Source organism: Budorcas taxicolor, chromosome 6 (assembly GCF_023091745.1).
Source record: "Budorcas taxicolor isolate Tak-1 chromosome 6, Takin1.1, whole genome shotgun sequence".
Lineage (NCBI taxonomy): Eukaryota > Metazoa > Chordata > Mammalia > Artiodactyla > Bovidae > Budorcas > Budorcas taxicolor.
In genome coordinates, this window is record NC_068915.1 from 57,613,211 (window position 1) to 57,628,915 (window position 15,705).

Below are 15,705 nucleotides of genomic sequence, written 5' to 3' on the forward strand. Positions count from 1 at the left end.
AGATCTGCAACTAACCTGGAATGCATATTTATATGAGATGTGATGTGAGGGAGGGGCTCAAGTTTCTTTTTTCTTCTTCCTCCATAGATATCCAATTGACCTAGCACCATGAACTGAAAATACCGTCCTTTCCCCGTGCTCTGCAGCGCCACCTCCGAAATAAATGAACTGTGGCTTAGTGGTAAAGAATTTGCCCACCAATGCAGGAGACTCAGAACATGGGTTGGATCTCTGGGTGGGGAAGATCCCCTAGAGGAACCAGCAACCCACTCCAGTCTTCTTGACTGAAAAATCCCATGGAGACAGAAGCCTGGCGGGCCATAGTCCATGGGGTCGCAGAGTCCGACAAGACTGAGCACAAACACACACACATACACACACACACGTCCACACGGATAGACTTGTTTCTGGACTCTCCATTCTGTCTCACCATCTATCTTAATCGTCCCACCTAATCTTTTCAAGATTTTTCTCGGTTATTCTTGACCCTCAGAATTTCTGCATAGTTTTTAGGCTCCTCTCTGGGTTTACGGGTGCTCGGATCCTGGCTCCCGACCCGGTGCCTGGAGCACAGTAGGACCTGAATGAATGGCTGAAGCGTGAATAGGAGCAACCTCATGACCTTTCGGCAGCCCCACCTCCGTCCCCACCCACACTTCTATGCCGCTGCCCCGCCTCCCTCTCCCCCGCCCAGGCGCGCGGGCACACAGCCGGGAGGCGTGCTCCTCGGCCGAGCGCGTCATTTTCCTCCCGGACGCGGGTGGCTCCCGAGCCGGTTCGCCCCGCCCCGCCCCGCCCCGCCCCGCCCCGCCCCGCCCCGCCTCTCCCCGCCTCTCCCCGCCTCGCCCCGCCCCGCCCCCGCCTCTCCCCGCCCCGCCCCGCCTCTCCCCGCCCCGCCCCCGCCTCTCCCCGCCCCGCCCCCGCCTCTCCCCGCCCCGCCGGAAGGAAGGTCTCGCCACCTCCTGAACTTGGTGGTGGCGGCGCGGATGGAGGTGGCGGCGGTGGCGGCGGCAGCTGGGACGGGGGCTCCGGGAGGCGGCGACGCAGGCATGGACTCCCGGCTGGACCAAGAGACGGCCCAGTGGCTGAGATGGGACAAGGTGAGGGGTCCCTCGGGGCTGGGAGCGCCCGGGGGAGGTGCGGGATCCCCTCTCCTGTGGCGAGTGAAAGTGCTTCTTCCCCTCCCCAAGGGGCCGAGCGGGTCCTGCCCGAAGGTGAAGGGGCGGCCGCCAGGCCTCCTCGGTGTGGCCGGTTTGTGGCCCATTCGAAGTTGGCCCGGAAAGGTTGTTCCGGAACCAAACCTGCCGTCTGGCGAGCCAGGAGTAGGGGAGCGAGCCGGGCTCCGGGGGCCTCGTCTGATCGGGTTCCTGCCACTCTGCCCGCGGGGCTCGCCGTCTGCAGTCGGCGGTGCATCCCCCAGCGACCCAGATTTGTTCCCCCTGTTCCTCAGGCTCCTGGGGACTTGGCAGAGCGGCATTCCCGGGCGCTTGGTTGCCAATATAGGTGCTTTCCGTTGGGCCCGCTTGGCTTCTGGCGTTTTTCCCAGGTCTCTGACTTTGCTGGGAAGAAGATGGGGAGCCCCTTGGACACAGCACCCTAGCTTTTCACTCCCTGAGGTGTTGGAGCAGGATCCCAGCTCCAGACACCATTCCCAGTCTCCTTTCTAACCTACGTCTCTCCCTTCCTATTTGTTCTGTCTCTTGCACCTGTTTGCATTCCTGGAAATTTCCTCTGGCTCTCTTCTGCTAAACTTCTTTCTCCTGTGGTTACTCATGTTTCAGGTCTGAACTTAAATGTGGCTTATGTAGAGAGGCCTTCCCTGGCTCCCAAGGGTGAATTATCTCTTTCTTTCTAATACTCTCCTTAAACATACTGTTCTCCCTCATACCTCTTACAGAGATTGGCCAGAAACAAAAACACTTGCTTGTGGGTTTATTTATCAATGTCTGTCTCCAGGGCTGACTTCAAAGACAAGAGATTCACTGGGTTGCACAGAACCTGTTCTCCTAAGAGGGCCCAGCACTTGGTTTAATATTCTGTCCCACTTTAAAATTTTTTTAAATATTTTGAACAAGGAGTCCCTTTTTTTGTTTTGCACTGGGCCGCAGCAAATCACATAGCAGGTGCTGCCCACTTCTTCACTAACTTGCATGGTCCATAAGCCTGCACAGTGGTAGAGGCCTGGGATATTGAGTCAGTGAGGACTTCCCCTTCACCCTCCCGCCCCTGCACAGGAAATGCCAGTACAGACTGTTTCTGGATGCTATGGGCAACTCCTTTTTCTTGTAATTCTTTGGAGGAGGGAAAGGCCCCCATTTCTGATAACTCAGTTACTGGCAGTGAGTAGAAATCTTTTAAAGCCATAATTGTAATTAATTATTTTCATAAAACTTTCCCTTTGAAGAAATAAAAATCCAGTTTCTACAAAATGTTGTATCTGTGTATTCAGAGAGTACCTCACTAGATAGAGGTGAGGGGGTGTTTTTCTCATTTTTTAATTTCTGCCTCTCCTCTTGTTCTTTCCTTTCTCAGTTTCTTCTTTGACTTGAGACAGGCACCCTGAAGGAACTTCCGGCCAGCTAAACGCATTGCAACACTGTGGTCTGATTACCCCAAGGGTCTGATTGCCCCAGCAAGTATCCTCCAGCATTTCCACTGTGCCTGCATCCCTATCCCTTTGGACGCTGACAGACGTGTCATTTGCACATCTTATTCTGGCCTCCACTGACCTCCTGATTTTTTATTCTTATCTTTCTGCCTCGTTTGGTTTCTCTCTGGCTATTTGGTCTTTTAGAGATATTGAAAGTCAATTAGGACTTTCCACGTCTACACTGTGAATGAAAGAATTACCGGGTATTGAGTAGGACGAAGTCTCTGTGTTTTCTCATTCCCTTTGCAAATATCTGTTGAACCTCTTTTACATTCCAGATCTGAGCCCTAACTTGACAATCTGATAGGTCAGCTTGTGCTTTGTAGTCAGTGGCTATTGCTTTCAACAAGAAAATGGGCTTTTATGTGTTTCTTGTTGAATCTGGAACAATCTGGAAATGTGGGCTTAATTCCAGAAAACCAGTGTTTTATTGCAGTAGCATTTCAAAGTTTAATTATGTGGACACGTTTTTCCTGCATCTTTATCTACTTGAGATGATAGCTGGAAGATAGAAATAAAGTTTGTTACCCTGAATTCTTAATTTAAAAGTTTGATGTGAAATTAATATAATTGTCATTTTTCTCCATTATTAACATTTTGTGTATTATACCCCAAAAATGAATGATTCGTGTGAGTGTCCAGTTGAAGCAGTCAATGTAACAGAAAAGGTACTAAGTTAATGCTTTTCATGCAGTTTAAGCAAGACACTATATCTGAGGCTTCTCCATCTATAAAACGGGGTTTTTGTTAGTTGCCTGCCTATTGTAGTTAGTGCAAGATTCAAATTTGACTGCCAGGGAAGTCTCATGTATTTCTTATTATATCACAGTATCACACATTATAATTTTTAAAAGACCAAAATACTACCAAAGTAGTGTTTTGATTTAAATTATATAAGCTTATCACTCTAGGAAAATTTGAAGATATTAGGGAAGAAAATGATCATTTGATTATTACTAGATGCCAGATAGAAAAGGGTGTTCTATAAACCACCTCAGAACCACCTTGTAAGGGAGGTTATAGGTTGTTCATATTTTAGAGATGAAGAAACTCAGAATTCAAGAAACTAGATATTCTGCCCAACAGTATACATTTGGTGGATGATGATGTGGCTGGGATTCCATTCTGAGTCCTAGACCCCAAAACCTATGTATTCATCCCGTTTCTCCAAAAGTGCTTACCTTTGTAGGGAAGAAAGTAATACTTATATTATAAAGGAAAACCGATTTCCTTGTTCTCATAATACTTCAGACACGAAATATGTGAGTTTTTCACACCAAACAAGTTTTCATTTTTCTGTGGACACCAACTGGGTGTCAATTTAACTCAACTGTGACACTAACTACTCAGAGTTAGTGTAAGACCACCGCCCCCCGACCCCCTGCCGCCCCCACTTAAGGGCTCCATCCCACAAGATTGCTCCCACTTAAGATGCCCACAGAAGCCCCACATTGTCACCCGTACTTCTGACCAAGCAGCAGTAAACCAGGGGGTCTCATGACCCCCTTCTAGGGTTTAGTGATTTGCTAGGATAGCTTATAGAACTCTGGAAGGCACTTTACTTACTATTACCAATTTTTTTAATGAAGGACACAACCCAAGAACGGTCAACTGGAAGAGATCCATAGGGCAAGGTATGGTGGGAAGAGGTGCAGAGCTTCAGTGCCTTTACATAGGTGTGATTAATTAAATTATTGGCTACTGGTTATTAATCTTAATCTCCAGCCCCTCCCCTTCTTGGAATTCAGGGGAGGATGGAGTTGAAAGTTCCCATCAGCTGATCACTTGGTTGGTTCCCAGTGGTCACCTCATTAGGATAAATTCAGGTATGGATGAAAGAGATTTATTATGAATAACAGAAGATACAACTTTCATCCTAATCATTCAGGGAATTTCAAGGGTTTTATGACCTCTTTGCTAGAAACTAGGAACAATAAAGTGTTAGTCACTTAGTCCTGTCCGACTCTTTGCGACCCCATGAATTGTAGCCCACCAGGCTCCTCTGTCCATGGAATTCTTCAGGCAAGAATACTGGAATGTGTTGCCATTCTCTTTTCCAGGGGATCTTCCCAACCCAGGGATCAAACCCAGGTCTCCCTCATTGCAGGCAGATTCTTTACCATCTCAGGAACAATAAATATATATTTCTTAATTTTTTTTTAATTTTTCGTTCACACTGTGCAGTGTGTTGGATCTTAGTTTGCTAACTAGGGATTGAACCCACACCCCCTACATTGAAAGTGTGGAGTCTTAACCACTGGATCGCCAGGGAAGTCTCATGTTATTTCTTATTAGATCGCAGTATCACACATCATAATTTTTTAAAAAAAACTTCATATTTCAAATTCCAAAAGCCTCATAAAACTGAAAAGCCTATACATGTGTGTGTATACGTATATGTGGGCTTCCCTGGTGGCTCAGTGGTAAAGAATCCACCTGCCAATACAGGAGACATGGGCTTGGTCCCTGGTGCAGGAAGATCCCCTAGAGAAAGAAATGGCAACCCACTCCAGTATTCTTGCCTGGAAAACCCCATAGACAGAGGAGCCTGGTGGGCTACAGTCCATGCGGTTGCAAAAGAGTCTGACATGACTTAGCGACTGAAGAACAGCAATAACAATATGTATATGTATGTGTGTGTGTGTGTGTGTATATATATATTCTTTTCAAATACATACATATATACTTTTTTCTCCTGTAGGTTAGAATTATTATGGGTTGGTTTGTTGTTGTTGTTGTTGTTGTTTTTAGCTTTTTCATTATGTCATTCACCTGACTATATCTGGCATATACATTCCTGTTTTGCAGAATCCTTTAACTTTGGAGTCAGTGAAACAACTCATTGCAGCAGGTAATACAGAAGAACTACAAAAATGTTTCAGCGCTCGAATGGAATTTGGGACAGCTGGCCTCCGAGCTGCTATGGGAGCAGGAATTTCTCATATGAATGACTTGACCATCATTCAGACGACACAGGTACCACATTTGTATACTACTTAATTCTTAACATTTTCCCAGTGTTAAAAAATAAACTGAAGCACATTTTTTAAGAAATTTATTTGAGCAAAAATCTATTTGAATCTAGCAGTTCTAAACTGGAAGCAGTTAGGAACTGTGGGAGAAAATAGTTTTTCTGTACACGTCTAGAGTCTTTGGTTGGTCTGTTAATTAAATTGGCATAAGACAGATTAACAAGAGTAAACAAGTTTAATTATATACATTTTAGAGCCCCATAAACGCAGTGAGACCCAAGGGCAAATCTAGCAGTTGAAGCTTCAAAGTGGAGAGTGACAGGAGATGGACTTTTCAAATATAAATATATATATATATATATATATATATGTATATATATATATATATATGGGTTTTATACTGTCCATAGGACAGTAGAAAAGGAGATGTTTGGTAGCTATTTGCCTGCCATACAGATGGCTCTTTCAGATTTAAAGTTATCTCCGGTAATAGCTCTCTTTCAGGATCAGGCTCCTTATCCGAAGTCTTCTAGGTAGATAAGGAAGAAGTAAAAGGTTTTCTCTGGTCTGCCGGCTCCTGATGGCCTCAGCTCAAAATGATCCCCGTGCAAGAGTGCCATGTTTTAGGGTCACATAGTCTGCTCGCCCTCAGAGCGCTCCACTGACAGGAACTAGGGGAAAGGCTTTTATAGAGGAGAGGCAGAAACAAAGCAAGGAAATTACCAGGTTGGCTCCAGCTCAAGTGGGTGCCGTATTTGGGGAGGCTTAGCTGGCTGTTTGTGATTGGCTGTTTTTCAGTTATAAATTCTTCACCTTGAGGCTTTTAGGAGGTTAGGTTTTTGGCTTGCTTAGTAGGCTCCTAGGGCATTAAAGCAACCTCAGTCCAATGGCCTCCTCATTTAATTAATTTAACTCCAGGCACCTTTTGTATTTGACAGACCTAATTTGGTTTCATTATGGAATAGTCTGGTGGGTTTGCCTCAGCACAGGGTGTCACACATTTACTCCATAAAGTTAGACTTTTACAGTCAGTGGAAGCAGCATTGTTTTGAAATTCATTCATTCATTTATTCATTTCACAGAGATTTATTAGGTGCTGGGGATCAGGGATATAAAAATGACTAAAGCAGACAGATTCCCTCATGGTGCTTCATTCCAGTGCAAATCCACCAACAAACCAACAGACTTTTCTGTTTTTATAACTTTTGTTATGGTTGTACAGATACCAGTGTTTAAACTTTTTTTAACTGCCAGAATAACCAAGAGTTATTAGTTCTATTTAGTTTTAATTTATAGTATAGTTGGAAATTATTGCTGAGTTTCTTTGCCTTTATTTGTGAATTTTGCTTTCGGGGCTACATTCAGCTTTTAGGAATAAAGATGAAGCCTTTGACAGAACAGCTGCCGCTGAGTGTTGAGAGTTCTGTCTATGAGGAAAATGAAGTGGAACAGGTCATTCTGTTTCTTCAGCTGCTGGGACATGTTAAAAATGAAGGTCGTTTTAGTCCGGGAAAGAAAAGGCTGGGAAAATTAACTACTGGTGATTATGTGTACTTACGTGTACTTAAAAAGACAGAGTTGGGCATGTTCTAGCAAAATCCTAAGAAAGAAATCTTGCATAAGGTACCGAATTGCCCTGGAAGCCACTGGCTACACATACCTGTTAAGCAGTAGGGCTCCCTGAGATCTTTCTGGAGCGAAGACTTGGAATAAAGTGAGCCTGAGAATCTTGTTCTAGTTTATGGATAACATGGGATCACGCTGATGGATAAGGTTGCCCTCTGCTCTGTTACTAGGACTGTACAACAAATCACATGAAACACGGTGGTTTTAAACAACATGCACATTTATTTTGCTCACAGATCAGTAATGTGGGTAGGGCTCAGTGGGGTGGCTGCTTTTGGCATCACATGGGCTGGTGTGGAGGCTGGAGTCTTCTGAACACTCCCTGCTTGCTGGTCCCTTGTGTGGACTCTCGTCCTATTGGTGTCCCAGATTCATCTGGTTGTATTTAAGAAGCTGGTGGATGTGAGTCAGGAATATCCTGGTGGGAAACAGGACAGAGACTAGAGGGAAATTTTTGTATTGTTTGCCTCATTGCTGGAGGTTATCATTTCCTGTTAGGTTCCTTAACTGAGCCATGATACATCAATGATGGAGAATTCATTGTCTTCTGAAATAGCCATCCTATTTTTGGATCATTCTCATTTAAGAATGGTTTCTTTATTTTGAGCCAAATCTGTCTTTCTGTAGCTTTTCCATATTGGTTTAGTTTAACCTTTGGAAACCATATAAAGGGTATTTCTTCTGTTCTACGATAATATTTTGACCCTTCAGTGAGTCTCTTCTGTGGAAAAAGCATCCCACCTTCTCTTAGTTGTGCCCTCAGGTACTCAACCTCAGCAGGCCCTAGAGTTTTTTAGAGCCCTTTGAAGACAATAGGGATTTTAGAATGCTTTAAAAGGCTGAAGGAGTTAGTCTAAGTATCTTAGTTTTAAGTATCTGACACTACCCTTAGGGCAGAAAGAGAAGAGGAACTAAAGAACCTCTTGATGAAGGTGAAAGAAGAGAGTGAAAAAGCTGGCTTAAAATTCAACACTCAAAAAACTAAGATCAAGGCATCCAGTCCCATCACTTCATGGCAAATAGATGGGGAAACAATGGAAACAGTGACAGACTTTATTTTCTTGGGCTCCAAAATCTTTGAAAACAGGGAATGCAACCATGTAATTAAAAGATGCTTGCTCCTTGGAAGAAAAGCTATGACCAACCTAGACGGCATATTATATAGCAGAGACATTACTTTACCAACAAAGGTATGTCTAGTCAAAGCTATGGTTTTTCCAGTAGTCATATATGGATGTGAGATTTAGACTATAAAGAAAGCTGAGCACAGAAGAATCGATGCTTTTGAACTATGGTGTTGGAGAAGACTCTTGAGAGTCCTTGGACTGCAAGAAGATCCAACGAGTCAATCCTAAAGGAAATCAGTCCTGAATATTCACTGGAAGGACTGATGCTGAGCTGAAACTTCAATACTTTGGCCACCTGATGTGAAGAGCCGACTCATTGGAAAAGACCCTGATGTGGGAAAGATTGAAGGCAGGAGGAGAAGGGGATGACAGAGGATGAGATGGTTGGATGGCATCACCGACTCAATGAACAGGAGTTTGAGTAAGCTCCGGGAGTTGGTGATGGACGGGGAAGCCTGGTGTGCTGCAGTCCTTGGGGTCGCAGAGTTGGACATGACTGAACTGAACTGAATGCTTTTGACCCTCTTGAACATTGGGGCCATACCTCAGGGGTCCACCAGGGCCAGAGAGAGGGCACTATCACTATGGGAAGCCTTAGAGTGTGAGCATCTGCGTACCTTCTAGGAACCCCACAAAAACCGCTCCCATGTGTGCTTGTTACTTTGTATCCCTCAGAGGCTTCAGAAGATTTGCCCGATGCAGTATTTTTGTACAAGAAAAGCTAAAGGCTTTCTAAACTGGGACCACTCTGGCAACAAAGCTGTGAAATATTGCCCTACCAAAAATAAGAGTTACACTTCATTTTATGACTTCTTTTAATCAAAGTGAAATAAGTAATATGAACCGTGATTATAACGCAGTCAACCAGACTTCCTTTTGTTCTGTAATAAAACCTATTTTGTCCAGTAATTGGAACCTCTTGAAGTCAAAGTTCACAGTTTTCTAATCGTCCATATTTCAGACTGAGGTGATGTTACTGTACCCACTAAGATGCAGGAATTGTGTGTTCCACCATTTCTAGGTGGATGGAAATAGCCCAACTCTGCACAATTTTTATTTGTATAATAGTGGACTGATAGAGCCTCCTTAAGACCAGTCTGCTGGAAAATAATTTCACAAACAGAACGAGTTTAGATCTGTTAACTGACAAAATCTTACCAACTGTGTTGACTTTCTTTTACTTTTCTTTATATAGAGCAGGTTGAAATATCTGAAACACCTCCTTGTCCTCAGAGATTTTAGATTTGAATGGGTGCAAATGGGTGCAAGCTTTGACAGTAAAAATAATGCTCATGACAGCAAACACATAGTGCATCCTTGGTGTTAAATCCTTAGCACATGACATCTTCTAACTCAGTTAGTCCTCATGCAATCCTTAGAAGTAGGTACTATTCCCATTTTACAGAAGAGAAAACTGAGGCACTGAGAGATAAGGAACTTGTCATTTGTTCATAAGTGGTGGTATAAGCCCACAGATTCTGTGTACTTTTAATTTAGCACTGAACCACCTCTAACTAGACCCAGGCACAAGTCTGTTGTTGTTCAATCGCTCAGTCATGTCCAACTCTTTGCAACCCCATGGACTGCAGCACTCCAGGCCTCCCTGTGCATCACCAATTCCCGGAGCTTACTCAAACTCATGCCCATCGAGTCAGTGATGCCTTGCGACCATCTCATCCTCTGTCGTCCCCTTCTCCTCCTGCCTTCAATCTTCCCAAGATCAGGGTCTTTTCAAATGAGTCAGCTGTTTGCATCAGGTGGCCAAAGTAGTGGAGCTTCAACTTTAGCATCAGTCCTTCCAATGAATATTCAGGGTTGATTTCCTTTAGGATTGACTGGTTTGATCTCCTTGCAGTCCAAGGGACTCTCAAGAGTCTTCTCCAACACCACGGTTCAAAAGTATCAGTTCTTCAGTGCTCAGCCTTCTTTATGGTCCAACTCTCACATCCGTACATGACTACTGGAAAAACCATATCTTTGACTAGATGGACCTTTGTCAGCAAAATAATATCTCTGCTTTTTAGTGTGCTCTCTAGGTTGATCATAGCTTTTCTTCCAAGGAGCAGGCCTCTTAATTTCATGGCTTGCAGGTACAAATCTAGGCTCTGCTATTTGTGTATCTGAAACTGGGCCAGTCATTGAAAGTTCTAGCTTTTCCATCTGTAAAATGGGATTTATTGGCCAAGTTGATCTAGGATTACTGATAATAAACACTAAGTGTCCAACACAGTACCTGATACATACAGATAGAAAATAAATAAAGCTGTTATTTTCCTATTGTGCAGTTCACTTAGTTACTGAGGGATTTCTCTCCTGCTACAGTATTCTCTTGTGGAAGCAGAGAAAACTTGATCAATTTTTGGTTTAGCGTGTTAAAACATACATAGTCTTGTAATTCATGGGGTGTTTTTTAGGGATTTTGCCGGTACCTAGAAAAACAATTCAGTGACCTGAAGCAAAGAGGTGTTGTGATCAGCTTTGATGCTCGAGCCCATCCAGCAAGTGGAGGCAGCAGCAGAAGGTATGTAAAGATATTAATATTCAGGAAACTACATTTTTGTCGTGTATTTTGTAGTTTTATTTGTAATCACCATTTCAATAGGTTGGCATTAAATACATTTGTCAGCTATATTGCTTAACTATAAAAAAGATGGGTAGGTTCTGTTTGTAACTTTTAATAATTCTAGTTTTATGTTTGGGTTAAGAAAATGTAATTATTTAGACAATGTAGAACTTAATACCTATCTAACACAATTTTTTATAAGTGGCAATATTATTTCTGGTTCCTCTTCCTTTTCTAAATCCAGCTTAGACATCTGGAAGTTCTTGGTACACATAATGCTGAAGCCTAGGATGCAAAGTTTTAAGCGTGACCTTAATAAGGGCGATGAGTGCAATTGTCCAGTGGTTAGCACATTCTTTAGTACTACCCTTTTTGGGAATTGGGATGAGAATGGACCTTGTCCAATCCTGTGGTCACTGCTGGGTCTTCCAGATTTGCTGACATATTGAATGCAGCACCTTGATGTCATCATCCTTTAGGGTTTTGAATAGTTCTACTGGAATTCTGTCACACACACTAGCTTTATTAACAGCAGTGCTTCCTAAGGCCCACTTGACTTTGCTCTCCAGAATGTTTGGGTCTGGGTGGCTGACCACACCATCGTCGTCATCCAGTTCATCTGGATCTTTTTTTATACAGTTCTTCCATGTATTTTTTCCTTCCCTTCTTGATCTCTTTAGCGTCTACTAGGGTCTCTACTGTTTGTCATTTATTGTGCCCATCCTTGGGCAAAATGTTCCCTTGATATCTCCTGTCTTGATGCCTTCGAACTGTGGTGCTGGAGAAGACTCCTGAGACTCCCTTGGACAGCAAGGAGATCAAATCAGTCAATCTTAAGGGAAATCAACCCTGAATACTTGTTGGAAGGAATGATGCCCAAGTTGAAACTCCAGTATTTTGGTCATCTGATGCAAACGGATGACTCATTGGAAAAGTCCCTGATTCTGGGAAAGATTGAAGGTAGAAGTAGAAGAAGGCATCATAGGATTTAGATGGCTGGATGCAATGGACATGAACTTGAGCAAACTTCAGGAGATGGTGAGGGACAGAGAGGCCTGGCGTATGGCAGTCCATGGGGTCTGAAGGAGTCGGACACGACTGGGCACCTGAACAACAGCAGCATTATTTCTCCTTCTCACTTTTCTTCCTCTTATGTAATTTTTTTCTTCTACTATTTGTAAGCCTCATGAGCTTCTTCTCATTCTTAAGTGCCCATTGCAAAGTGCATTCTTGTAACATTCCCAAACCAATGAGACTGTCTTTTGTAGCTATAGGCAGATGATGATGGTGATGGTGGTGATGATGGTGATGATAGTGGTGGTGGTAGTGTTAATGATGGTGGTGTGATGGTGGTGGTGATGCTAGAATCATTCAAGTGCTGAATGCGAGTTAGGCACCTAGGTATTTACTTATTTAGTCCTCACAAAACCTGTAATCTATGTACTTTTTGCCCTAAGATCATAAAGTGAGAGAAGGTACCACAATTTAAACATAAAGAGGCTGGCACCAGGGGTCAGCAAACTTTTTCCCCAAAGGGCAAATACTAAATACCTTACACACTGTAGGCTGCACAGTCTCCGTTACAACCACGCAGCTCTGCCATATAGCGTGAAAACAGCCATGAACAATTCATGACTGAATAAAGTTCAGAATGCCTGGAGTTTGCCCATCACTGGTCATAATCATGTTATATGACCCCCTTTTTTACTGGAACACTTCCTCTCGATAGCTTACCATGAACAATGTCATTTCCTGAGGTTGTAAAAGTGACTTCTGTACCTTCTAGTGAATGCACTATGTATCTAATTCAGGTTTTCATTTAAATTATTTTTGCTAAAATTTGCTGTTTTTTTTACTTTCTCCTATACAGGGGAATTTTTTAAATTGTCAAAATCATTTTTAAATTGCTCTTAATTCTAGGAATTTTAATGCCTGAGTTGTTAAAGATCTGCTGTTTCTGCCCCAGCCAGCTCCCAAAATAGTGTCCCATGCAGTTAGTGCTCAAGAAATATTTGAGAGAATGATCAAATACTTTGTTTAATCCTCTAATAGTGTAATGTTGTTCCTTGGAAGTAAATTGTTCATTGTGATGAAATACTTTAAGCATGAAGAGAGACTTGATGCCATGCTTTGTGTCCTGCCTTAAGCCAGATGCTGTGGAAATTGAGAAATATGTAAAAGTGTCAAAAATTTGTCATCTTTTAAGAGCTGAAAGGAGCCAAGATGTGTGTGTATCATATACAGACGTGTGTCCCACATATATCTCACACTCACTCACGACAGTGTGCCGTGTGTTTTGTAGAGGACAATGTTGACTCAAATACTAGTCTTCATGGCATATCCTGGGTAGTGACAGCTGTGGATAGAGTTCTCCATTCTGCCTGGTGCCATGCTGCTTGGTACAGGGCCAGATAAGTCTTCACTGTAGGCACTGCCCTGTGCCTGTGGGTGCTTAGCAGCATCCCTGGCCCCCATCCACCAGCTGCCACTAGCACCCTACCCCCGTGACAGCCGAAATTGTCTCCAGATGGTTCAGGTGTCCCATGGGAGCAGCACTGCCCTTGGCTGAGACCCACTGAGATGGAAGAGAGCTATGAGATTTGGGTGCAGCCTGGCTTAGCTGCTGTGTGCCCGGTGGACATGGGACAAGCCATCTGGCCTTTCTCAACTTTAGTCCCATTTCTTTTAAACAAAGGGGTGGAATGAAATGACTCCTTAGGTTCCTCCAGCCTTAATGTTCTCTACCAGCAGAGTATAATTAAGGTTTTCATCGATCTGGCTGCTGTTCTCAGTCTAAAGAAACGGTTGGGGGACTTCCCTGGTGGTCCACTGGCTAGACTCCATGCTCCCAATGCAGGAGGCCTTGGTTTGATCCCAGATCAGGGAACTAGATCTCACATACCACAACTAAGAGCTTGCATGCCGCACCTAAAGATCTGGAGTGCTGCAACTGAGACCTGGGGTGGTCATATAAATATAAAAATAAAAAATAAATGGTTGGACCTTCATTTTCTTCTCTGTTGTCACCTGCTCTCCTGACAGCTCTACTCTCCTTTTCTCCCCGGTCACTCTGCATTTCCAGATTTGCCCGACTTGCTGCAACCACGTTTATCAGCCAGGGGATTCCGGTGTACCTCTTTTCTGATATAACCCCAACCCCTTTTGTGGTAAGTGTTTGCCTTTATAATTTCCTGTCCCAGGATCAGGGGTGGGACATGGCCAGGTTTTACCATCTTTAGTTCTCTTGGGATTCAGTTGTTTGAAAGACAGAAGGGCTCCTTGCCTTTTATCAAGACTTTCCTCTCCAGGAATGTTCCTCCCACACCCTAGTAGTATTTCTCTGGTGTTCAACTTTTGATTCATCAGAATTTATTTCTTTTTTTTTTTTAGTGCATTTTTTCTTTTGCTTGCATTCAGAAGATATTTTCGCTGGTTAGCAGAATGTCTTTTGTCTGTTTGTCTTTTTGCTTTTTAATTTGGTTTGTATTCTTTTTCTCAGCTACCGCAATTAGGAAACTCCTCGAATCTAACTCTGAATTCACTTCAAATCATGTCTTACCATGAAATTTTTGACAAGTTGGCGTACCAACTTTTTATATATGAGTGTTTCACTCTAAATGCTATTCATAGCCAGTGCCAGAAGCATGCTTGGCATGTTTTAGTAAGATTTTTATCAAATTCCTATTGTAACAGAATCTAAATAAAAGGATAACAGGTACTACGACAGCTGTTCCTTTTAAGTAGAAATGAACTTGTAAGAGTAGGGCCAGATGCTCAAAATATATGTTTTTAGAAATTAAACCAGAAACATAATTCGAATGCACTTACTTCCATCAAGTAGAAATAAGAGTGTATAAATACAGACGTAATCTCCACTAGCTTTGCGTTTCCTGTCTCTAGTGCACAGACAGGTAAGTGCAGCTCCTCCTAGCTTATGAATATCCCAGTAGATGCTCAATGTCACATCCAAATGTGGCTCAAATTTTACTGTTTGATGGAAAAACTGCAATGTGTTCAGGCATCCTTGGTCTTCTGTACTATATTAATGTTGGTAGCTATTGTTTTTATATCAGACATGAATTAAATAAGTGTCTCATGATCACTGGCCCAAGTAGTGGAGTAATTCTCCCTTTTTCTTTGCTCCAGGACACCTGGGGAACGTGAGATACCTCCTAGAGGGACAAGTGACCACTGATTTTTGGTGGGAGGATAGAGGGGGATGGACAGGGAGAATTTCAGGCTCCCTGTGTAGAGTAAACCTCAGGTGTAGCCATAGGGGATCCTCTCCCCATTTGGGGAAGTAGTCTTATAAAGATGGGAGCTATGTAGAAATACAAGAGTGGGATAGTCAGCCCTGGAGTGGGAGATAAATGCAAGCTCTGAGAGCTCTCTCCATCTTGTCCATATTTTCCTCAACCCTTTACTTAAAAGCAAATCAGGGAAAGGAGAGCAGAGGATGCAGCTGGAAAGAAGAAACTGAAGCCATAAGCTTCCTTCCTAAGCAGAAGGCTTAAAAGCATGTGCAGTGGAGAGTCAGAACATCATACTGTGTAAAGGATTTTCTACCTTCACCAAGGAGAAGATAGGATAAAAAGATACACAGGAAAATACTCGCCTTTCTTACTTAGGGTACACATCACAGAATTTTGAGCAGTGAGTTTTAAGGGTAATCAGAGTATACTCCTTGGATGTGGCACAAAAATATTGTATGACACATTATGATCTTTATATATTATTTTTATTAGAGGGAAAATGGTACAAACAATG

General features: G+C 43.1%; 1 protein-coding gene across 1 annotated transcript in view; it reads left to right on the forward strand.

The window, feature by feature from the left end:
- Positions 1-974: 974 nt before the first annotated feature.
- PGM2 (phosphoglucomutase 2) overlaps positions 975-15,705 on the forward strand; it is a 36,019-nt gene continuing 21,288 nt past the window's right edge. The window contains exons 1-4 of the mRNA XM_052642043.1: positions 975-1,100; positions 5,459-5,626; positions 10,790-10,896; positions 14,021-14,105. Of these exons, the coding sequence (XP_052498003.1) occupies positions 987-1,100; positions 5,459-5,626; positions 10,790-10,896; positions 14,021-14,105 (474 nt within the window). The 5' untranslated portion in view covers positions 975-986. The remainder of the gene's footprint in view (positions 1,101-5,458; positions 5,627-10,789; positions 10,897-14,020; positions 14,106-15,705) is intronic.